General features: G+C 45.9%; 1 protein-coding gene and 1 long non-coding RNA gene across 3 annotated transcripts; one reads left to right on the top strand and one right to left on the bottom strand.

The window, feature by feature from the left end:
* The first annotated feature begins 317 nt into the window (after positions 1-317).
* Positions 318-21974, top strand: LOC142069385 (uncharacterized). 2 transcript variants are annotated; one of them, XR_012665188.1, is made up of 3 exons: positions 318-3819; positions 20363-20507; positions 21850-21974. It is a non-coding gene; the product is annotated as an uncharacterized LOC142069385 (long non-coding RNA). The 2 variants fall into 2 exon arrangements; XR_012665187.1 differs by having other exon boundaries at positions 20359-20507.
* Positions 9615-22817, bottom strand: ACADS (acyl-CoA dehydrogenase short chain). The gene is made up of 10 exons (XM_048821436.2): positions 22745-22817; positions 21910-22073; positions 17580-17729; positions 17242-17353; positions 16715-16866; positions 16069-16239; positions 14326-14463; positions 13934-14029; positions 11417-11473; positions 9615-10287 (listed from the first exon to the last, which is right to left on the bottom strand). Exons 1-10 carry the CDS (start codon positions 22788-22790, stop codon positions 10135-10137), a joined length of 1239 nt encoding a protein of 412 aa, XP_048677393.1. The 5' UTR covers positions 22791-22817; the 3' UTR covers positions 9615-10134.
* Positions 22818-23651: the final 834 nt, after the last annotated feature.

The raw sequence follows: 23651 nt of genomic DNA, 5'->3' as shown, positions 1-23651 counted from the left end.
GAACAGATGCAACGATAAACGCAGCACTTCCTCTACAAGTTCTAGCACCTAATCCACTGAACTGTGTGCATCGCCTTCTCAATGGAGGCTGAGAACTGCTGACTGGGTAGGGAAAACTGACCTGAAAAGCTATGTTCAGCACCAGTTCACATAAGTGGATTAAGATCATAACATATATAAAAGAAAAGAGCAACCTTTAGTTATAGAACTCCAGCTATGTCTACACTTCAGTAAAAGACTCACGGCACATCTGTGGCTGGCCCAGGTCAGCTGAGTCGGGCTTGCAGGGCTCAGGCTGTGGGGCTAAGAAGTGCAGTGTAAACATTCAGGCTTGGGCTGGATCCAGGTTCTGAAACCCCACTGGGGTGTGGGTCTCAGAGCGCAGGCTCCAGCCTGAGGCTGAATGTCTACAGTAGTATTTTTAGCCCCACAGCTCGAGTCCCACAAGCCCAAGTCAATTGACCTGGGTTCTGAGGCTCAGTGCAGTGGGTTTTTTATTGCAGTATAGTTATATCCTGAGACTGCTTAACCTATTGCTGAACTCTGGGACAGATTCTCTGAAGCATAATTGCTCTTAATACAAAATGGTTATACTTGCAAAGATGAGAGCATCCCTCCTAGGCTTTTTACTTTAATATATTTTAAGCCCTTATAGTATTTTTCTCCTGCATAAGACCAAACAAAGCTCTTCAGTTTTAAAGTAAAAATAGCCCCCTTGTTTTACTTCCTTATGCTGTCAGGCTTTCTCTGAGCAGAGTACTTTCTGTCCTTGGCTTTTTGATCTGGCAAATTCTTTTGGCATCTCTCAAGCTTACTGTTCGGCCAGTCTGCAAGCTTCTTTGGATTCTCTGGATTTCAGAAGGCTTCTCACGGTCCAAGATCACAACTAGGACCCAAGTGGTAGTTGTGTTATTTCCACCTTTTGTTTTTTAAATGGGTTAAATCTATCCAGTGACTTAGAGTTGTGTTATATGTTTGACACAGATCTCTTCAGTGGAATCCAGAACTGACAATGCAAGGTCCAGCCAGGTCACTTTGGTTTATCTGTTAGTTGACTGCATCTAAGCAGGACAGTTTTTTAATTGTGCTACTTAGGATACTTAAAAACTTTGCTAAATAAAAGAATATTACCAAAAATGTATAGCTAGTACAATAGTATATAAATATAATTTTACTTAAGGTATGTCTTCACCACCTGCCAGGTCTGTGGGCAGCGATTGATCCAGCGGGGATTGATTTATTGCATCTAGTCTAGATGCGATAAATCGATCACTGAGCGCTCTCCCATCACTCCTGTACTCCACTGCTGTGAGAGGCGCAAACAGAGTCGACAGGGGAGCATCAGCAGTTGACTCACTGCGGTGGAGACACCACGGTAAGTCAATATAAGTACATCGACTTCAGCTACGTTATTCATGTAGCTGAAGTTGCATAACTTAGATCAATCCCCACCTATTGTAGACCAAAGCTTAGATAATGCTATGAGCCAGAGCCTGTTGGCAGCAATGTTCTATGGGACATCATTAGTATACGATGTGTCTCGCACCATCCTGAACTAGGATGTCTGGAATGGTTAACTTATGAATTAATGTGAAATCTGCTGTTTAATAAATGCTTTATACTGCTTGTTTAGTGATATTCAGCATCAGACTGTAAAGTTTCTCATTATGTGGGTCACCTGTAAGGTCACATTCCTCCTGATGTCTTGAATGAAAATTTCTATGTTTAGAAAACACCTGCAAGTTGTTAAAGGTGCTGCACTCATTCATCTGAAATGTAACGTCGAACAGTTCCAGCCCCTGTGCTTTCTTAGCCATGACATGTCTTAATTTTCTCCCTCTTTTTGTTTTCTTTCATTAGGTTGTGCCCCTACAGCCCCAAAGCATATAAAATAAATTTAAGTTAATCGGAGTTAAGAATCTGGGTGTAAATTCTATCTAAACAGAGTTCTTATTTAAATCCGATGACGTGAGCTGTAGCTCACGAAAGCTTATGCTCAAATAAATTGGTTAGTCTCTAAGGTGCCACAAGTCCTCCTTTTCTTCTTATTAAATCTGTTTCCAACTGCTTGACCAGCCAGTGTGGACAAACTGGTAGAAATACAGGCTGGCGACGTTGTGTCCAATATTGTCCAGCCAAGCGGTATTAGAAAAATGTTCTGTTGGCTCCTTTCTTATGCACTGTTTCCAAACTCTGCTACTAGCCCCTTTGAGAGAAGCCCATACTGCAAAGAAAACGTACAGAACAACTTGGTGTCCAGTGCTACCACTGCAGGGACAGAGTTGTGCATAATGCAAACTTGAGGGAAGGTTTTTTCTTTAAGTGATGCATAACTAACCTATCAAATGCCAGAAGTACTGTATTAAAGCTTCATCCTCCTTGTGCCCAGTGGATGGGCATTCTTGAAAATCCTGCTTTTCCTTTTGTTGCCTCTGATGTAGGACTATTCACTGAGGACATTTCCTGGGCTTTTCATTGGAAGCCCTTCTTTTTGCTGAGAAGGAGAAATATCATTGAAAATCATTATACCTAGGCCCTACTTGACAGGTATTTGTCTATTTGGCCCCCAGTGCAATGGGCTGGACTAGATGACCTCTCGAGGTCCCTTTCACCCCTGCATTCCTATGGTTAATTAGGAAATAGATATGTACTGCTGGATCACTTAATCAACTACATGTTGACCTCTTTTGGTGGGGTGGCGGGGAAGGCTTCATCTACATATGATGAAGTCTCCAGTTGAGTTTGATGGATGAGCAACAGTCACTTATTGTGGGTCCTGAGATGAGACCTATCATAAATATAAAGGGAAGGGTAAACACCTTTAAAATCCCTCCTGGCCAGAGGAAAAATCCTTTCACCTGTAAAGGGTTAAGAAGCTAGGATAATCTCGCTGGCACCTGACCAAAATGACCAATGAGGAGACAAGATACTTTCAAAAGCTGGGAGGAAGGAGAAAAACAAAGGGTCTGTGTCTGTCTGTGTGATACTTTTGCCGGGGACAGAACAGGAATGGAGTCTTAAAACTTAGTAAGTAATCTAGCTAGATATGTGTTAGATTATGATTTCTTTAAATGGCTGAGAAAATAGCTGTGCTGAATAGAATGAATATTCCTGTCTGTGTCTCTTTTTGTAACTTAAAGTTTTGCCTAGAGGGATTCTCTATGTTTTGAATCTAATTACCCTTTAAGGTATTTACCATCCTGATTTTACAGAGGTGATTCTTTTCACTGTTTCTTCTATTAAAATGTTTCTTTTCAAGAACTGAATGTTTTTTTCATTGTTCTAAGATCCAAGGGTTTGGGGGTGTGGTCACCTATGCAAATTGGTGAGGATTTTTACAAACCTTCCCCAGGAAGTGGGGTGCAAGGGTTGGGAGGATTTTGGGGGGAAAGACGTTTCCAAACGTTTTCCCAATACACCCAGATAAACGTTTGGTGGTGGCAGTGGAAGTCCAAGGGCAAAGGGTAAAATAGTTTATACCTTGGGGAAGTTTTAACCTAAGCTGGTAAAAAGTAAGCTTAGGAGGTTTTCATGCAGGTCCCCACATCTGTACCCTAGAGTTCAGAGTGGGGAAGGAACCTTGACAAGACCAAAGACTGATTTTGGACCTGCAGCCGCCTCCGCAAGTGCCAGAGGTAAAGATGTTTGTAGATGAATTAGTGCTGCTTTTAGCTTGTTGCATCTCACACGTCTCTCCTTGATTGCAGAAATCCACAAGCTCTCAAAATCTTCCAGTCTGAGGTGGCAGGGCTGCTGCTGTCAAATCTTGTCATGGGCTAAGATCTCCCAGGTGCTGAGGTCAACGTTGCAAGATTGGAGGTTGGTCTTCAGTGTGTCTTTTGTAACGTTTTCTTGGTTTTCCCCTAAAACACGTTCCAGTCTGCAGTTTTCCATAAAAATGGAATGTCTAATGAACTGTAGAAGTTAGAGATAGAAAAGATCTATTGGGTCATGTAGTCAAATTTTCCTGCCACTGCAGGATTGTTTCCTATTGTCTATTTGCTTGTGTTGCAGTCTATTTTGAAATGTTCAAGGGGTAGAATTGTTATCACTTCCCTTAGAGAATATTTCGCAGCCTGATAGCTGTTACTGTCGGGAAGCTTTTCCTGACATTTGATCTAAAATGGTTGTGGGTTTTTTATTTTTAATCCTTTTACTCTGTTATTCCTTAGTTATTCCCTTAGTTGTCCTCCCTTGAGCACAGAGGACTGGATTAGAAGACCTATTGAGGTCCTTTCTAATCCTACACTTCTACGTTTCCCCCATATATTATCGTAAACTTCTCTCCCTTCTTAGCTGCTTGTACCTTTCCCATTTTTTACTATTCTATCCCCCACAAAGCTGTTTCTTAGCCAATCCAGTACTTAGTGAACTCTTAATCTTTTCCAGTAAATCAGTCCCTCCAGGACCTTTTTGTTATCTGCAGTTACTTTGATAATGAGGTGCCTGGTATTTAATTCTATATAACAGGTGTGGTCACATCTGTACTTGTTTCTGTGACGTGCCCAGCACATCTGGGTGCTCAAAAATAGATGCATAACCAGAGCTAGAGAAAACGCAGTGTCTGTGTGCTTTGTAACGGTATGTTTGTAAATGCAGCCCCAAAATTGTGTTGGCTGCTGCTGTCGTCCTTTTATATTGCAGTCTGCCATTGCCCTTAAATCACTGAGTGTCATTCCCTGCCCCAGATTTTCCCCTTATTGAATATAATAGTGGTTAGTTTTACCCAAATGATGACATGTCCAAGTTGCATCTCATTTTCTCTAATCTTTAGGTCCAGGTCCATTTTTATTTGCTCTCACAGATTTTTGCTACTCCAAATTTACTGTCCCTTGCAAATGTAACTTGTAAATTCATGAAAATATTAAATAAGAGTGGACCTACAATCAACCCCTAATGGATACCTCTGTTAGAGTATTCAGTTGTTACTGGAGGGCAGCATAGTGCATTATTTTTAAGCTGCATTTGGGGAAAAAAATGCATAGGTTGAGTACTTGAAACATTTTAACATATTCCTGCTGTGTGGCGTCTTCAGCTTGAACATGATTAGGGCTGTTTTAGTCTCAGATATTTTTAGTAAAAGTCATGGACAAGTCAGGGCAATAAACAAAAATTCACAGCCCATTACCTGTCCATGATTTGTACTATATACCCCTAACTGAATCTTGGCTGGGTGGAGGGGGCGGCCCGGGACTCCCGTTAGTGCTGGGGGAAGGGGTGTTGGTGGGGGCTGGCAGGCTGCCTGGCTCCACAACTCCCTAGAAGTGGCAACGTCCCCCTCCCTCTGCTTCTAGGCAGAGGCGTGGCCAGGCAGCTCTATGCGCTGCCTCGGCAGCTCCCATTGGCCAGGAACCGCAGCCAATGGGAGTTGTGGGGACGGAGCCAGTGTGCAGAGTCCCTGGCTGTGCCTATGCCTAGGAGCAGAGGCTGTCGCAACTTCTGGGGAGCCCCTCTGAGGTAAGTACTGCCGGGAACCCTCACCCCCTCCCAAACCCCAGCCCTGACCCACAGCCCCCCCCCGCCCCCCAACTCCCGCTGGGGGCGGTGGCCCAAGACTGCCCCAGCAGCAGTCAGTGCAGCTGGCCCAGGGGCTGCCTGAGCTCCTCAGGCAGCCCCCAGGGGAGGTGCTCCAGCCGCTGCAGAAGTCATGGTCATGGTCATGGAATCGATGAGTTCTGTGACAAACTCGCAGCCTTGATCATGATGATGATGATGGCTACTTTTATTCTCCTCAAACTGCAGATGAGACAATGCCAAAAAAAGACTCAAAGAAAGGAGACGGATCCTTGTGCAATAATAATTTCTTATATCTACAATGACTTCCATCCGATGCTCTCAAGTGCTTTACGCCCACTACTTAAGTCTGAAACATTGGTACGTGTTATCACCTCTTTACAGATCTCTAAAGTGAGCCATGCAGTAAAGTGTCTTGCGCAAGATAACCCAACAAAGCTATAGCAGTGAGGAAGGAAACCCATAATCTTGATTGCCAGGCCCCTGCTCTACCCACTGGACTATTTTATCTCTGTAATGGGTTGTTCTTTAATTGCTGAGAGTGGATTTCTCTTACTGTACATTTAGGGTGTCTCTTCACTGCAGAGTTACCTCAGGCTGTTTACTCAAGTATTGCCCCTGTCCACATGCACAACCCTCTCACACAAGTTTCATGATATTTTCAATCCAGACTAGCTCGTCTTCTGGGGGATATAGGTTAAAACGCAGGTGCTGCTTTCACTTGAGCTGGTAACCCATCCACTTGGGTGTGAAGACACAGGCGAATCCACTTGAGTGCTGATTGTCCTCTGTGCTTTCCTACAATTCCCCCATGTATCCAGAAGGACAGATGACATCTCCAACAATTCACTGGGGATAAATAGCCCAGCTTGCTGCAGTACAAAGAACCATGGGATATGCCCCTAGAAATCCTAGTGACCCACACAGATGAGTGCAGCGCCACTGAGGACATAGTAAGTCCGGTGTGGCTGCTCGCAGCCAGGAGCCAATCACCCCAGTTAACTCTTCAGGGGAAACAGAAATAATAAAACATCAGTGGGGTCTTCACTTGTGTGTGATGAATGCACATTTAGGTGTGATGAGCCAGAGCAACTTGTCTCTGGCTCAGTCTGAACAGAGAGACTGCCTGCTTTATGTATGGGTATCCATACTCTTTATATGGGGTGGGGGGAGGGAAAATTTTTGAAAACACTAAGACGAGCAGTCTCTCCATCTACAGTTGTAGGGAAGGGGACAAAGTTTCAGCAGTGCTTCCAGTGCAGAGCTAAGCTCTTATTCCTTGCAAGGCGTTTCCCAAACACAAGGCAAGCAAGAGCAGCCCAACTGCTTTCATCTGACCAGTTCTCCCTGCCCTAGAACAAGCGTGTTCGCTAATGTGTTCCTCACCTGTGTGTGAAAATCTCTTAAGGTTTTTCCCTCATTCCCAATAGTCTATCTAGTACCTAATTTCCTGTTCACTTACAACTTCATAGGGCAACAAGCCAAAGTCCTGTGAAATGGAATGGAAAGCACAGCTGTGCCCTTCTCCTCTCCTCCAGTGTGATCTTTCCAGGGCCCCAATTTTGGGGCTTTGGCTTGGCTCGGCTCATAAACCACTAAAAACATGACTTCACCCATAAACACAGCCTCTTCTCAAAGGCTGGCCTGGCCCACCTATCCTTGTTCTAGGCAGGTTAGTGCTTCCTGCGGGAAGGGGGAGATCTCTCTTCTTAAAATCCCACTGCTGAATCTTGCAAAATGTTTGTTTTTGTAAATGCAGCAGTCTTTTCCTGCTTTGTCTGTAACAGAGACTTACCTTCTAAAGCAGCTGATCGCAAACAGTAGCTGCTTAGCAAAATGAGATTTAGTGGTTTGCTCCTGTGTCATCAGATTGCCATAAGAGCTGTGGCAGGCCTTGCATGTAGGTACTTCCAGGGTTTACTTGCCCCTGAGTATATTCAGTTGGCCAGCATGCTGGAACAGCGGCAGCATTGTAAGCATTAAGATATACTGGTCCCAGTCCATAACTACAGCAGTTAGGGCTGGAAAAAGCTTTCCAGCACCATCTCTTCCCATCCTTTGTGAGGCATGTTTGAGGTAACAGAAGAGGGAAGTACACTGGAGTATTTTAAATTTTCATAAGCCTGGACATGACCTATGTGACCGTGTTCATATAGTTACATGGTTAGTCAGTGAGTTCTCTGAGCTGGGTGCAGCCTATCTACAGCAAAAGCTTATAATTTGATATGTTTTTCTGTTCAGCACCCACCAATGTGGGATTAGGTGTGTTACTGACCTCAAGTAGTTACTTCAGCCAAGTCATTGCAGCTTGTGAAGGTACATCTATGTTGCAATTAGACACCTGCAGCTGGCCCAGGCCAGCTGACTTGGGCTATAATTGTGGTGTGGATATCTGGGCTTGCATGAGCTCTAGGACCCTCCCACCTTGCAGGGTGCTAGACCCAGTGCTCCAGCTCAAGCCTGAATGTCTACACTGCAATTAAACCGCCCCTTAGCTGAGACCTACAAGCCCCAGTCAGCTGGCACAGGCCAGCCATGGGTTTTTAATGGCAGTGCAGACATACCCTGAGAGGCCTGGTTAAACATGTAAGCCCTTCACTGTCCTGAAGCTCCTCAAACTCAGTGTCTGTTGCTGATCATGGATGGTTTAGGGTGTCATCACAGCACAGTTAGCTCAAGTTTTAAAATGTGGGGGGAAGCCTGCCAACAACAACTTGGGAGAAAAAATAGAGATGCTCTCCTCTTAACTTTCAGTTACAGTAATTTAGGAAATGTTACTTTTGGACAGCAACTGTTTAAGTTAACTGCCCCCTTGTAAGAAGTGAATATATATAGCTTCCAGTAAACAAGGTGGGACATGAGACTACAACCATTTGGAAGTTGCCAAGAATGAAGAGAAATAATTTATGGTAGTATACAGAGCTATAACTAGGAGAAAACAGCAGCCACAAGACTCTGAATTCAGTCTTAAAACTGTAAGAAGGGACTTTTACCAGAGCTGCTTTGTTTCAACAGCAAGACAAACAGATCTGCAGTCCAGCCAGAACTGTAGGTCCCAAATGTTGTAGAAATATGTTTTCTACTTCCCAAATAGAAGAAATTGGACAGTTACACATAGTGACAGAGTTGGGAAAGCTATAAATACCATATTTGTCTTAATACAAATGAGTGATTTGATTTCTGCATGTTACTAAGGCTGTTTCCCTTCAACAGGCTTTGAACTTCCAGATGCTGCTTTTGTGTGGAGCGAACATGGAGTCTTCGTTCAACTTACTTGATTAATTAGCATTTACATTTCTCTGGGGTTTTTAACCAGAAATAGCAGGTTTGTTCCACTTCCTGCCTGGTTAGCCATCCCTATATTTCCTTTTTTGCACTAGCTTTCAAAAGCCACAAGATTTTTTCCTAAAGCGCTAAGCTGCCCCCTAGTGGGCTTCAGGAAAATATTTCTTATGGCCCCTGTGACCAGTAATGTGTGAGCTTTCCTTCAAAAGGGAAGGAGAGTAACCCCAATTTGAGTTAGTCTTCAAGTATGTTCGTTTAAGACCAGCTGCTGTGAAGTCATCTTCCCATCAAGCTTGTAGCTGGAAACAAGGTTTTCACACAGTGACGTTTAAGTGTATGGCTGGTCAGTGTGTAATTAATGCAAAAATAGCCCCTCCCTCAAAAAGAATGGTTAGTAATTAGGACTAACAGCTATAGTCCAGATGCTGCATTCCTTTTCAAAGGGTGGTTCGAGTGTGTGCAGTTTAAAAATCTTTAGTGTAAAGAGCTGCTGCTTTCACTAATATCCTAAACTGAAAGAAATATAAGGTTTGATAATTTACTTTTGGGAAGAAGTTACTGTCAAGTAATGGCTGGTTGAGAAGCCAGGAACCTGGGCAGTTAACTCTATCTCTATGCATTTTAATGTCTTAGTGGTGACAAGGCATATGGGCAACACTCTTGAGTAGGTACTGAATGTGTGCTGTTTTAAAAAAGCCACAGCCTACAAGTGCTTTAACTCAACTTGCTTTCATCCTGTGAGAACAAGCCAGGTACTACCCACCCTTTGCTGCAGTAATTAAGGGAAAATCCATCTAATGAGAGCTCACAGCTAGCACAGTCAAACACTTGGAATTCATTAGTGAGCAAACCTGATGAGGTAGTGTAACAATCATTCTGGGGTAGTGCAACCAGATCACCCACCAACCAACACAATTTTAGAAAATATAGTCCACATTCAGGTACTAAAATAAAACTTCAAATGTCCTGCCTGTGCATTATACCCTCATAAGGCCTTGAAGTTTTATGAAATCATGGGGATACCTACTATTCATTAGTTACCAAGCACCCTGTGAGGGGAACTAAATCTTAGCTGGCAGGGCTAAAGACTGATTCCATAGATTTTGTAAGAGAACAGAGTTGAAACTATACCTGCTTAAAATAGATGCTGCTTCTCCCTTTGACTTTTGGCCCTAAACCCTTACAAAGGCAATTCAATTGGGTTGGCCAATCCCCTTTCTCAAAGAGGGGCGGTGATTAAGGATATGAGGGAATTTCCACTTCATTTCATCCAGGACAAAGGCTAGGAGCCCTTCTGCAGTTGTTATAAGGCACTTAAGTTGATCTCGCTCTTCTTCACCCACGATATTCCTTCAGCAGTTGCCCTGCTATCACTAGTCTCTGGATCTCACTTGTCCCCTCATAGATTTCTGTGATTCGAGCATCCCGGTAATGGCGTTCTGCTGGCATTTCTGTTACGTAGCCCATCCCTCCCAGGATCTGGATGGCCTAAAACAAAAGCAGTGAGTCTTACATCAAAGAATTGGTGCATTGTTCCCACCAAACTAGTAGGCTCCAAGGGACATTGCCTTTATGGTGCAATCCTCATGTGAGTGACCCTAGTCTAGTAGCAACCAGAGAGGTCACATGGTATATCAGTCATGCTGGCACCTCATGGACCCCTTCTCTGTAAATGGTAGAAAATATTAGCATTTTTGGTAACTGGAACTACTCATTTGCCAGGAAGGATGATGCCATCATACTTCTGCTGAAGCCAGTTTTGAGTTTGTCAGCAAAGCTGAAGTCCAGGCCATAGATGCCAATGCTGGGATCAAAAGGCTTGTTGATTAGGCATCCAGCACACCCTGCAGGGAGCATGATGCAAGATTGAGGCAAATTATGTTGTACCAAGGACACAGTCTTGAGTTATTCACCCTCCCTGTAGCTGATAACAGCATTAGTCAAAGGCACAGAAACTGAAGTGGTGTTTACCTAAACAGTAGCATATTTCACCATTGCCCTGAATAACTCTGCATGGGCTTCGAGCCTGCCATACAGTTCTAGGCCTAGCAGCTGAAGGGACTTTACACAGGGGACAGAATAGCCCACAGCCTTTAAACAGATGTAAGCACCAAGGCCAGAGAGGAATACTTTATAGGGTGTATATACAAAACTTAGTTCCTCAGCAAGAAAGTTAAGCTCTTTCTTTTATAGATAATTTTAGGCTTGGAAGGATTAGGTTTTTAAATAGATAATTGGGCACTTCACCAACTGCTTGAGAACTATGTTTGATGGGAGGATATTTACTTACCATGTTGACAAAGCTTTATAAGGGGGTCATGAGCTGTCAGCCTCCACCCCAAACCCCACTTCAACATGTATAATGGTGTTAAAAAGGGGTTTTAATTTATGGGGGGGGCTGCACTCAGAGGCTTGCTATGTGAAAGGGGTCACCAGTACAAAAGTTTGTCTAACTTTCCACAACTCTGACATTTAAATAGATAAACAGCTATTATCCATCAGTTATAAGAGTCACATTTAGACAAGCTTATCCCCCAGGCTCCCCTTGTGTGTTACAGCAGGAGCAGAGACCACTCTCAGACTAGCCTTAGAGAGGTAAGAAGGGAGAGATTCTTACCTGATGGGAAATGGCAGTTGCAGCCTCTGATGCAGCTAGCTTGGCCATTGCAGCTTCCTTTAAAAACAAAGATACTTTTTATAGAATGTATATAGCAGGGCACCAGTACCAATATTCATGCACATGAGCCAGAATTGACACCCTCTGTGTTTAAACATACTTAATCATATGCTGGAATTTGAGCATTTATTGGTAAGACATCTCCAGATGTTTGATTAGAAGATGCAACTGTCAAGAGGGACTGGAGCCAACCCTGGTGCTGCTGGCAGATAGCCACAGCAAATTAAGAAAAAGCACCTGGCTCCAGGACACACTTAAGTTGCTGAAGCCCTGAGAGCTGGCTTTTTACTACTGGAACCTTGATTTGTCAGTGATAAGCAAGCATGTCTACAATTATACTCACATTCAAAGATGGAATGGTGTATTAATGGGTGATGAGGCCATTTACATCAGAATGCAATACAGCCTTATTCTATAATATAATGGTGGCTTTTTTACATTACACAATTTAAATAAATATGTTATTTTCATGCTATCACATATATAACAAATTTTAAAACCCCTTATAGTCAAAGTGGCACAACATAGCTCTGGGTCTTGTTCTCCATTTTGCTGTCTCCAACTTAATTTTACACGAGCTAAAAATAACTATAAAGATGGAAAATTAAGTAAAAATTAGGCTTCACTATGTAGCACTTTATGGAAGATGGGTATTGCCATACCAGATCAATGGTCTAGAGGAAGCTGTTGTAAAACCCTATTACACAGACAATTATGCCCAAAGGAGTGGTTTCTGCCTCATTCCAGACAGGGGCTGGCTTATGCCCTGAAGCAAAAAGGTTTGTAGCTATTTTTCCAAACCATGCTAATCTCTTGGCCTCACTGTTATTGTTTTTTAAATACAGTTGTGAAAAGTTTTTCCCTATGTTGTACTGTTGTCACAAACCCAGGACCAAAAAAAAAATTTCCTCCATTTGTGTCCGTGATTCATTTGACAGCTCTTTGGCTCAAGTCGTTTTTTTTAAATATCAACAGGGCAGGGGAGATCAGGAGCAGTAACAGAACCTGAAATTTAGTCAAAGTGCATAATGAGCATTTTCAGTTTGTTGGCTGGAATTTGCACAGTGTGGCAGTAACATTTGTTTAGACTGATGTCCTTGCAGAAACCCTGCAATAGCTGCTGTAGGATACACACAGTAGATGACCAGAGTCCTTAACCTGACCTCTGTCTAGGGATTCAATCCCTGACTCTCCATCTCAGCCAGACATACAAAGAGGTGCTACCTGGGGGGCCCTCACATCTATGCTTAACTAGCAAGCATTCTAAGTGAGCTCTCCTCTGGCTCCCCAGGGCAGTCAGAATCCCATGTACACTTTCACAACCCTCTGGTGATAGCACAAGTGCGGTCTTCTGATTAGTGCACCTTAATTTACAGGGCAGGGTTTTTATCCTGATAGGCAGCATGTACAGACAGAGCTAAGCTAGCTCAATAATAGCAAAGAGAAAAGGAGGACTTGTGGCACCTTAGAGACTAACATTTATTTGAGCATAAGCTTTCGTGAGCTACAGCTCACGAAAGCTTATGCTCAGATAAATTTGTTAGTCTCTAAGGTGCCACAAGTCCTCCTTTTCTTTTTGTGAATACAGACTAACATGGTTGCTACTCTGAAACCTGGCAATAGCAGCAGTAGCAGCTGCATAGGCTAGCCCTGGACCATCCATGCTGCTGCTATGCAAGCTAGCTTTGATGTAACTATATCAGTGCTAGCTCAGGTATGTCTACATATGCTGCAATACCATCTCCCATGCACAGCACAGAGATACTGAGTTTCTGCATGCCTGGGACATGAAGCTCTGGGGTTACTCACAGGACTGAGATGGGGAGCCAGGGTCAATTTGTGAAATTAAAGAATGAGCTGGAGACTATCAAGACCTCAGCATTTTAGGTGATCCAAGGTATAACTAGAGCAACTCCTTGATGTGGTGACCCTTCCAAGTCACCTACTGAATCACCCCTTTATATTAATTTAAGCTGTTCCACAATGTGGCATTTGTGACAGGTGCAAGATTTTTTTTTTTTTTATAAACATCTGGTTTTTTGGGAGTTCTGGAGAAGGTAACTGGATGCAGGTCCCAGATCCAATAATAAGGGCCAGTCTCAGGAGGCCATCGCATTCATTGAGAGGGAATAGTGCTTATGCTCACTTTGCTTTGTGGACAGAGGATCTCAGTTGCCAAGGTTATCACACTACACCTTTCACTGGTGGTAAATTCACTTTGCAGGAAATCCTATGACCTGGCCTTCCCCCTGACTGACTTAGGCAAGGGGGATGCCATGTAATGTTTAGTTAATCTCAGAAAAAGACTAACAGAGGGCACTAAACACTGGAAGATAAACCATAAGAGAGATCTCGTGGTGGCTAGGGGCTGGACCAGATAAACCCTACTGAGTTAAGATTCTATGCATATCCCTCTCATTGCTATATCAACAGCAGATTACAGAAAGCAGGAACTACCTTTGTGTAGGGTTTCCCACTGTCCTTCAACATGGCTGCTCTCCAGGTCAGCAGGCGAGCACTCTCCAGCGCCAGTGCCATGTCTGCCAGCTTGAACTGCAACAGACAAACATGTGAGAGCAGAACTCATTTGCTTCACACTGCACATGTGTTGACAAACCTCTCAGAAACCCAAAGCATCCCCCCATAGTAACAGGGAAGTGCCCAAGCCACTGAACCAGACCTGTGCATGGAGGCAGGTGTAAATCTAAGTTGCCTGCACACATGGTGTCCAGAGTTCAAGGTGCATTATCTTCCCCAGATCAGACCAGCTACTGTACTAATACAGCAGTACTCTTCTTATCAAAACACTCAATTACTGTCACCAGACACAGGACTCTATTAACCCATACCTGAATAGCCTGAAGCTTAGAAATGGGTGAACCAAAGGCCAGCCTCTTCTCAGCATAATCCACAGCACAGTCCAGCGCTCCTTGAGCTATTCCAAGAGCCTGCGAGGCAATCCCAATCCTGCCCGAATCCAAGGTTTGCTGAGACACATACAATAGTTACACATCTGTAATGCCAGTCACACCGTGGGCTGAAGGGTGAATATACCTGTATGAGCTAGCAATCTGCAGTCATGTTGGCACCCCCTGGACAATCCCACAATGTATGAAAATAAAAATCCTCAGTATATTTAGTACATCCCAGATAGATACTGAGATCAGAAGGGGAGAAAGCATGACAGAGGAACGGGGGGGGAAGTAAAGAGAAATTAGACAAATTAAATCTAGTTTTGTATCTTTGTTCCCCCTACTTCTATAAGCAGCTCTAGTTTTTGTCTCTTTCTGGAGTGAACACTGTGGCTAAAATTTCCAAAAAGGACAAGTGATTTTGGGTGCCCAATTTGACACATCTTAGAGGGACCCAATTTTCAGAAAGTGCAAAGTTCCGAACATCAGGCTCCTTTAAGCCATCAAACATAACATGCCAAAAAACAAATCACTACTCACTTGAGAGAGTCTTGGCCCAACTCTCTCAAGAGACAGCTCGCTCCCTTACTCTGAAGTGCAACACAAGCTTTCCTTCCCTTGCATGTACTGAAGTGGGTAACTAGTTAGAGGCCTGTTCAGGGAGGCGCAGCTTTGTGCTAGGTCTCTCTCACACACCCCAGCAAGGTACTGGCATCTTTATAACCCCCAATTAACTGAATTTTCTTGGAACAATTCCAGCATTGCATTTCATGTCAGTGTTGCTCCTTCCTTGTTCAACCAGGCAGAATTTCATTCAAAATAGCAGCAGTTTGCAACACTGCAACATCTTCTGTAAATGAACATTGCTAACCCCACCCCATAAAGAGGCCTCTTTATAAGAAGGGGTCCCAGCAGAAACCTCCACATCGATCTCAGGTGTATTTGAAACTTAATTCCAGAATAATGTGTCCTAAAATTCCCTTGCGGTGAGACAAGTCTGGGAATGGAAGGAAGGATGATGGAGGCAGAGACCTACCTAAATCAAGGTACTGATGACAGGTGCTCCCCAAGCCCTCCCAATTTTTGACTTTTAGACAGCCTGGGAATGAGTCTAGCTCATGGACTGTAGGAGTCAATCTTTAGTTGTTATGCCAACCCCGCTTGGAGCTAAATCAGTGCTCCCAGAAGTTCAGAAGTCCTGCTACACTGCACATACTGTTCCTCAGGCATTATCTTCATTGTTGTGCCAAGATTTCAGTTCCTCAGAAGTCACACATGCTCCCCAAATAAGATCTAATCTAATCTATATCTGGATGAACTCCAAAAGGTATCCTCTCTGCATCAGCAAGGTATGAATTTCTGCCTCTCCTCCATAGAGGGAATTAAAGAGAAGCATCCAAAAGGCCTTGTGTGTTTCCCCACAGGCAGATCAGCAAAGGTAGGGTGAGATGGTGAGAGGGGAGGCTCTCCCTCTCAGAGTTGGAAGGGACCTCTGCTTCATATCTGCTCATATTCCTACACCTGAGGATTGCCAGATAAGCTCCACAAAGGCAAGACCTACCAGTGGTGCTCCTCAATTGCCAAGAAGGGGTCACTACACACACCATTGGCTGAACAACAGTTTATATGGATATAGTCCTGCACCAACCCTGTCTTCCCACAAATCTAGCTGGCTCTCACCATAGCAATTTTGAAGCCCATCCCCTGCTGCCCCAGCAGATTGGCCTTGGGGATCCGGCAGTCCTCGAATATCAGATTGGCTGTGGAAGAGGCTCGGATTCCTAGTTTGTCTTCTTTCTTCCCCAGCGAGAGTCCAGCTGTTGGCATAGGAACCAGGAATGCACTAATGCCCTGGAATCAGATGCAGGATCTTAGAATTGCCTCCAACCTCTCATAATGCAGCTGGGCAGAGCTCTCCTAGGAAGCACGAGGCTAATCCCAACTCACCCACCCATCCAACTGGCCATGGGAAGGGAGTGGGAAAGAAGAAAAGTGATGGATCAGAGGGGAATTACTGATGAAGGGCATTAAGGGGGAATGAAATACTCCTCCCTGCAATAAGCTCTGCTCCAGTGTCTCTCAGATGAACTCAGAGCCCCATGGGATAGACCATCCATCTACACCCCCTCTGGCAGCACTGCATCCCACACAGCCACCCCCCTTCTGAGGGGACACAGGCTTCTCCCAGCTCTTCACTTTGACTCCACAGTCCAATGTAATCTTATGGAGCCTTTTACCAAGTGCTCCACACTTCACAACCCCATGATGTGTGCTCCACATGCTACTTCCAAGAACTGCATGGAAGGCTATAATCCACTGAGCTCACCTTGTGTTTTTGGGATTTGTCTGTAGTGGCAAACACCACGACAGCAGAGGCATCCCAGGCATTGGTGATCCAGGCTTTGGTGCCATTCAGGACCCATTCATTGCCGTCTAGCCGTGCCACTGTGGAAGCAGCTCCGGCATCACTGCCATTTCCTGAACAAGGCACCATGCAAAACAAAACCAAAGTATTCCTGCTCACTCATAACCAAAGGCAACAGAACCAATAACTTCTGCACCCCAGGGGATTGGGCCTGGGGCTCCAGAATTGCCCCTCCCCCTCACACTAGCCAATTACGGCACATCTAACAACAGTGGCACATGCTTTACTGGGGGCAGCTCCATCTCCCCTCTGTCCTCACAGAGCCACAATAAACTAGGAGTGGAAATGCCATCCCCTCAGAGGCTTCTCTCACTCCAAGCTCCCATACCCATTACAGTTCTGCTCCCTGGCTGACGTTACAAAGAGGGAAGTTTACAAGCGGAAATCATTCTCTGCCATCAGCCCAGGAACATTAACATCCATGTTACCTGGTTCACTGAGGGCAAAGCACCCTATTTTGTCTCCACTGGTGAAGGGAGCAATCCACTGATGCTTCTGCTCTTCAGAACCAAATTTCAGTATTGGACCTAAATACAGAGACTTCAAGAAGACAGAAGTCATGTTAATTCACTCTGCAAGAAAAAGTGAACCAACAACTCCCAAAAGTCCAGCACCATCATGACCAGGACCCACCCTCCAGGCTCAGCAAAGGCAGATGCCATTGCCCATCAGCACTGAGATTCACGCTACTCAACTGGCAGAGTAACCCCTGGCTGCTAGGACTGGTTCCACACACCCCATTTCCCAGACAGTGGGAGGGTCTTACATTATTGACACTCATGATGACACCCGTGGATGCACAGCCCCTGCTGATCTCTTCAACAGCGATGGAATAAGCCAGGTAATCGAGTCCTGCGCCTTTATACTCCTCTGGCACATCCATGGCCAGCAAGCCAAGGGCACCCATCTTCTTCACCTAGACAAGGAGAAATGGACAAGTGAGAGGCCTTGTCTATACTGCAGAGTTTTGTTAGCAAAAGGCAGCTTTTGATTGCAAAACAGTGGAGGTGTACACACTGCAATGCCACTTTTGGTGACAAAATAAAACCACCTCGACGAGAGACATAGGGCTTTTTGTGCAGAAGTTTTGTCGACAAAGAGCCAGTGTAGATGCTGCCGTTCGTTACATTAATATAACTGGCCTCCCCCAGTATCCCACAATGCCTGCTATGACCACTCTGTGCAGTGTTTTGAACTCAGCTGCCCTGCAGGCATGCACACCTCCCCTTTCAAAACTCCAGGAAGCTTTGACATTCCTCAGCCTGGAGAGCTCTCAGAGCTGCTGAGGCAGCTGTGGGAGAACTCGGAGCGAATCACAGAACCGCAGGCAGGCAAATCAGGTTGCTGGGAGGGGTAGGGGGAAAGAGGGGAGACTGCTGTGCAGAGTTGGGGGCTGATGTGTGTGGGGGGAGGGTGTCCCCCTTCCCCAGGATTGGTTGTTCAGGCTGTTGTCTGAACTTAGAGACAGCATGCCAAGACACTCTCCCCCAACACACACTCCATTTCTGTCTCTCCCCCAACACACACACACGCATGCACTCCCCCGCAAAAAAACCACTTCAGTTGAAAAGTGGCTGGCAATCTGGTACAATGCCCATGGAACAACAGGATTGAGAAACCTGCATCATGTGATGCTGTACCTGCCCCATGAAGCACTACAAACCTTTCCCAAAGCGCAGTGCAGCCAGTTGCAGAGTGGGATAGCTACCCATAGTGCACTGCTCTCTGTGTAGATGCAAGAGCTGGTAGTGTGGATGCATTCTGCTGACATAAGGAGCATAGTGTGGACATACAACCGCAGTTTAATTAAAGTACTTTAATTAAAGTGGCATAACTTTTGTTGACAAAACACTGCAGCGTAGACCAGGCCAGAGAGTCTCTACATCAGTGATGCCCTGGCAAATCCGCAAGTACATACGTACAGCAACACACAGCCCCAGCCTCATAGGTGCTCTTGAGCACATGCACATTCCAGATGTGTTTCTGTTCATTCACCTGACCACAAGCAACAGAAACAACCACTTCTTCACTCCAGAGTATCGGAGGCACCTATGCACATACCAGACATGCAAGGATCAGCTAGTAACAGTAGCACGTTCTTTACTGGGTCAGCTCCTGCATACACAGATGTGCTATAAAGCGTACACAAAGGACACACCTGCTTTTGATTTAGTTGGGGACTGATCTCAACAGTTGCTGAGCAGCCACAGCTCACAGTGACTTCAATAGGAATTATAGATGCTCAGAACTGATGCAGCCCTTACTGATTAAGGGCATGTCACCTGAGGTTGACTATGCTTATTGCCACATGAGGCAAAGACTAGCCCTGTTTTAACTTAGAATCACTCTGAACCATAATGTTAGGTTATTCTCACACGCCCCATCAAAGCTCTGTTCATTACACTGTATAGAAGTGATTGAGGAGAAATCTAGCAGATCCAGTCCTTGCAACTATACCTTTAAATCTTTCACTCTATTTATACTGCATCCTAAAGGTACTTAAGAAAAAGGCTTTTAGTTCACAGGAAAGCAATTTTAGTTGTCACACTGAGGTTGTCTTTACAAGAAGTTAATTAGTACTAACACGATTCAAGATATTCCCCACTCTGGGGTACCCAACATGTTCTGCCTTCTCAATCTTAACCTCTTTGGGCAATAATTGTGTATGTATCTTGTACATTGCTGAGCAACTGTCATGGTTTAACAACAGGATTGATCTTGTATTTTATGACATTGCCAGGTACTCTGGCCTAACATTTAGCTATTGTAAGAATTAAACTATTTGAAATCTAGCCAGGACCTTCTGTTTATTCCCATAAAAACTGTTTTTGAATTTTTAAATAAAAAGTTCCCCTTGCCTGTATTTGCCTCCAAAATATTGTGGCTCTGAGCCATTATATGAAATCCAGAAAGGGAGACTATAAAGTGATCATGAACAAATGACACTGACTAATTTTATATGTAATGCCATAGAATGAAATAGAAAATGTTAATAGCATCAGTGGGGGGAAATACATTAGAGTCAACATCTTTTCACTTGTAAGAACCTCAAGGGTGATCAGTAAACCAGGGGAGGATACTCGTTTTAATTTATTTTCTTCGAGTCTGACATGTTAGGGTGACCAGTGGCTCAAACTGGGGAGAAAAAATGTGCCTTTTATTTGTGTACACTCAATTTGAAGCCTGTGGGCTACGGCAATAATATTTTGCTTTCTAGGACAGCATGTTTGATCGTTAACAATCTAGTTATTGTTTTAAGCCATCCAACTGCATTGGTACTGCAGCAAGAGATTGCGGAGCTCTTTTCACAAAAGTGAAACGTCTAGACACTGGTACACTGGAACCTCAAACAATCCCTTCCTGCTTCTAATGGTCAAGAAATGAAATGTGCAGCTTCTCCGTGGCAAGATGATTCTCTTGTTAGTTTTCATTCATTTCATGAACTGAACTATGCTCAATACATGGACGTTTTATTGTGATACACTATTTTGCTGCAATGTGTGACCGGTCTCCTCTTTACTAAAGTGTTTTATTGATTTTCCAAGTCAGATGCGTCACATGCTGTATTAACTACAGCAGCCCTGGGGAAAGTCGCTAGGAGAGAAGAGAAAACTCAATGGTACCAAAGTCCAGAGAGGAAGACACAGAAGGGCAATTAACATGCACAATGGCTGGCAAAATTTATGGTTTTAAGGTAAACAGTGTGTCCTACAGGTAGTACAATATAACGTCTGAATGTACTGACGGAATCACTTGTGTAGAACTCTGAAGCTTTGATTTATCAGGCTGATTTGTGCAGTGGTCACATACAGAGACACCATGACACAACGGAGCTAGAGAACAGCATACTCAGTGTGATGCACGAGGCAGCATCTGACATGCGTGATCCAGATTTAAACTGAACATATTTTGTGCTGAGCTCAGGGCTGGGCCACCTGTATCTATAGGGAGGCATGTAGAGGTCAGGCCATGTATTGGTGAGGCTGGGACACAGTTATAAGAATGGCAATACCAGGTCAGACCAAAGGTCCATCTAGCCTAATATCCTGTCTTCTGACATTGGCCAATGCCAGGTGCTTCAGAGGGAACGAACAGAACTGGTATCAAGTGATCCATCCTTTGTCGCCCATTCCCACCTTCTGGCAAACAGAGGCTAAGGACACCCTCCCTGCCCATCCTTGGTAAAAGCCATTGATGGACCTATCCTCCATGAACTTATCTAACTCTTTTTTGAGGTCTGTTGTAGTCTTGGCCTTCACAACATCCTCTGCCAAAGAGTTGAAAAGGTTGACTGTGCATTGTGTGAGGAAATCATAGAAAATCAGGGTTGGAAAGGACCTCAGGAGGTCATCTCGTCCAACCCCCTGCTCAAAGCAGGACCAATCCCCAATTTTTGCCCCAGATCCCTAAATGGCCCCCTCAAGGATTAGACTCACAACCCTGGGTTTAGCAGGCCAATGCTCAAACCACTGAGCTATCCCTCCCCCCGCAATCAAAACGATCAAAAATACTTCCTTTTGTTTGCTTTTAAACCTGCTGCCTATTCATTTCATTTGGTGACCCATAGTTCTTGGATTATGAGAGAGTAAATAACACTTGTTGCAGTGGGGGAGGTTTAGATTGGATATTAGGAAAAACTTTTTCACTAAGAGGGTGGTGAAACACTGGAATGCGTTACCTAGGGAGGTGGTAGAATCTCCTTCCTTAGAGGTTTTTAAGGTCAGGCTTGACAAAGCCCTGGCTGGGATGATTTAACTGGGAATTGGTCCTGCTTCAAGCAGGGGGTTGGACTAGATGACCTTCTGGGGTCCCTTCCAACCCTGATATTCTATGATTCTATGATACTTCCTTATTTACTTTCTCCACACCAGTGATGATTTTAGAGACCTCTATCATATCTCCCCTTAGTTGTCTCTCTTCCAAGCTGAAAAGTCCCAGTCTTATTAATCTTGCCTCATATGGAAGCTGTTCCATGCCCATAATCATTTTTGTTGCCCTTTTCTGTACCTTTTCCGATTCTAATATATCTTTTTTAGATGGGGTCGACCAGATCTGCACACCATCATCCCAACCCTTACACAAATGAGCTCACTCACCTGTTCATCAGGAAAGCGGTGCTCCTTATCTAGCTGAGCAGCAACAGGAACCAGTTCCTTCTCGGCGAAGTCCCGGCACGTCCGGCACAGCATCTGGTGGGTCTCTGGTAACTCCACTGTCTGGTACACTGTGTGCAGCTGTCGCAAGCACCCAAAGGTCAGGGCTGGAAAGTAAGGGGAGGAGGTGAAGGGGAGCCCTTACTGCCATGCCCCTAGAGCCAGGAAGTCCAAGCAGAAAGGAATAATGGTCCAGCAGTTCCATACTGGCCTGGGACGCTGGAGACCCAGGTTCCAGCCCTTCCGGTTAACTTTGGGCAAATCAGTCGCATCCCCTCCTCTCCGTCTGTCCCAGGGGTCGTGAGGCTCAGCAGGTGAAAGGTTGCTAGACGCCCAGATACCACGGCGAGGGGCCCTACCAGTCGCGCCACAGGTGAAGTACAGCGCGTCGGGGGGAGGTGAAGGGGGCCTGAGCCTCGTCCCACCCACAGCAGCCGGCTCCTGCCCCTTCTCACGGGCCCAGCGCCTCGTAGCGACCGGGCTGGTCAGGGGCGGCGGGGCTCCGGGCTCGGCGCCAACTGGCAGCGCCGGCAACCAGGACGGGGCAAGTGAACCCCTCCCCCCGCCTGTTCCGGGGCCCGGCCCCCCGGGAAGCAGCCGGGCGAGGGCGGGGCGCTGCGGGGGAAGCCGCCGCTGGCTCCGCTCCCACTGGCGGAACGGTGAGTGAGGCGAGCAGCGCGCGCCACTGCCCCGGGCCCGGCTCTCCAGGCCCCCCCCGCGCGGGCCAGGCATCCCGGCCCCTTCCCGCGCTCTGCCCCCAACGCCCGCCCCTCCCGACCTCGGGCCGCAGCGCTGCCGCCCCGCGCGAGGAGCATGGCCGCCATGCTCGGCCCCAGCCCGCTGCGCCTGCGCCCCAAGGCGCGCCAGATAGGCTCGCCTCCACGTCATTAATATGCATGAGCCGCTTCCCTGGGTCCTGGGCGGAGCCGGGCGCACGAGGGGCCAGTCTCCGCGCTCCTCTGTTCTGAGGGGCGGGGCCGGCGCCGGGGCCGCAGCGGCTTGTGCTGGGCAAGGGGCTGGAGAGGCACGCTGGGCGGGGGCCAGCGCAGCGCTCGTGCTTTGCCCGCACCTGCCCCCGCGGCGCTTGCACCAAGGCCGGGCCAGGGCTGCCGTGGTCACTAGGGGCCGGCCACGCGGAGCGCAGAGCAGCTCAACCCCTGGGGCCGCCGTGACCCGCTCTTTGCCCTGCCCCCGCTAAGGGCCGTGACCACAACGGGCTAGAAACAGCGTGTAGCCCGGGCCAGACGCTACGCCTACCGCTGTGGCCTCTTCGCTCGCGGCTCTGCGCTGTGGGGAGCCGCTAAGCCACTTGCCTTATTTTATGCAGAGGCGGTTGCACCTCTTTGAGCAGCGATCCCTTGCAACTTTGCCTGGCCAAGCGAGAGTGAAACAAAACCTGCAACGGGTAGCTAATGGGGGAGCCCCCGCTTTAAGAGGACCATTGGAGAGTAGAAGCCATAGTCTCAGCTTTCTTGCCGGTTATAAATCTGCCCTACAGATTCAAAGTGAAACATATATATGTTTCCACTGTTGCCCAGAGTGGGTCCAAAGCTAGAAGTGAAGTACTGTGTTTTAAGAGTTTAATGGAGGAATCGCAACCCCTAAGGGGGTCACGAGGTTATTACCTGAAGCTATCAGCCCCACCAGGCATAGGACTGACCGTCTGAGCCCTTGTTAAATTTCTA

This window comes from Caretta caretta, chromosome 15 (assembly GCF_965140235.1).
Source record: "Caretta caretta isolate rCarCar2 chromosome 15, rCarCar1.hap1, whole genome shotgun sequence".
NCBI lineage: Eukaryota > Metazoa > Chordata > Testudines > Cheloniidae > Caretta > Caretta caretta.
This window is presented reverse-complemented; position numbering and strand designations above follow the sequence as displayed.

Bases quoted from the DNA above. Each gene is read 5' to 3' on its own strand.
- ACADS (XM_048821436.2), bottom strand. From the start codon at position 22,790: ATGGCGGCCATGCTCCTCGCGCGGGGCGGCAGCGCTGCGGCCCGAG. The intron at 16,867-17,241 runs GTAACATGGATG...TGCCTTGTTCAG, and splicing joins CTTTGCCCTCAGTGAACCAG to GAAATGGCAGTGATGCCGGA. The intron at 14,464-16,068 runs GTGAGAGCCAGC...TATGTGTCTCAG, and splicing joins TGGGCTTCAAAATTGCTATG to CAAACCTTGGATTCGGGCAG.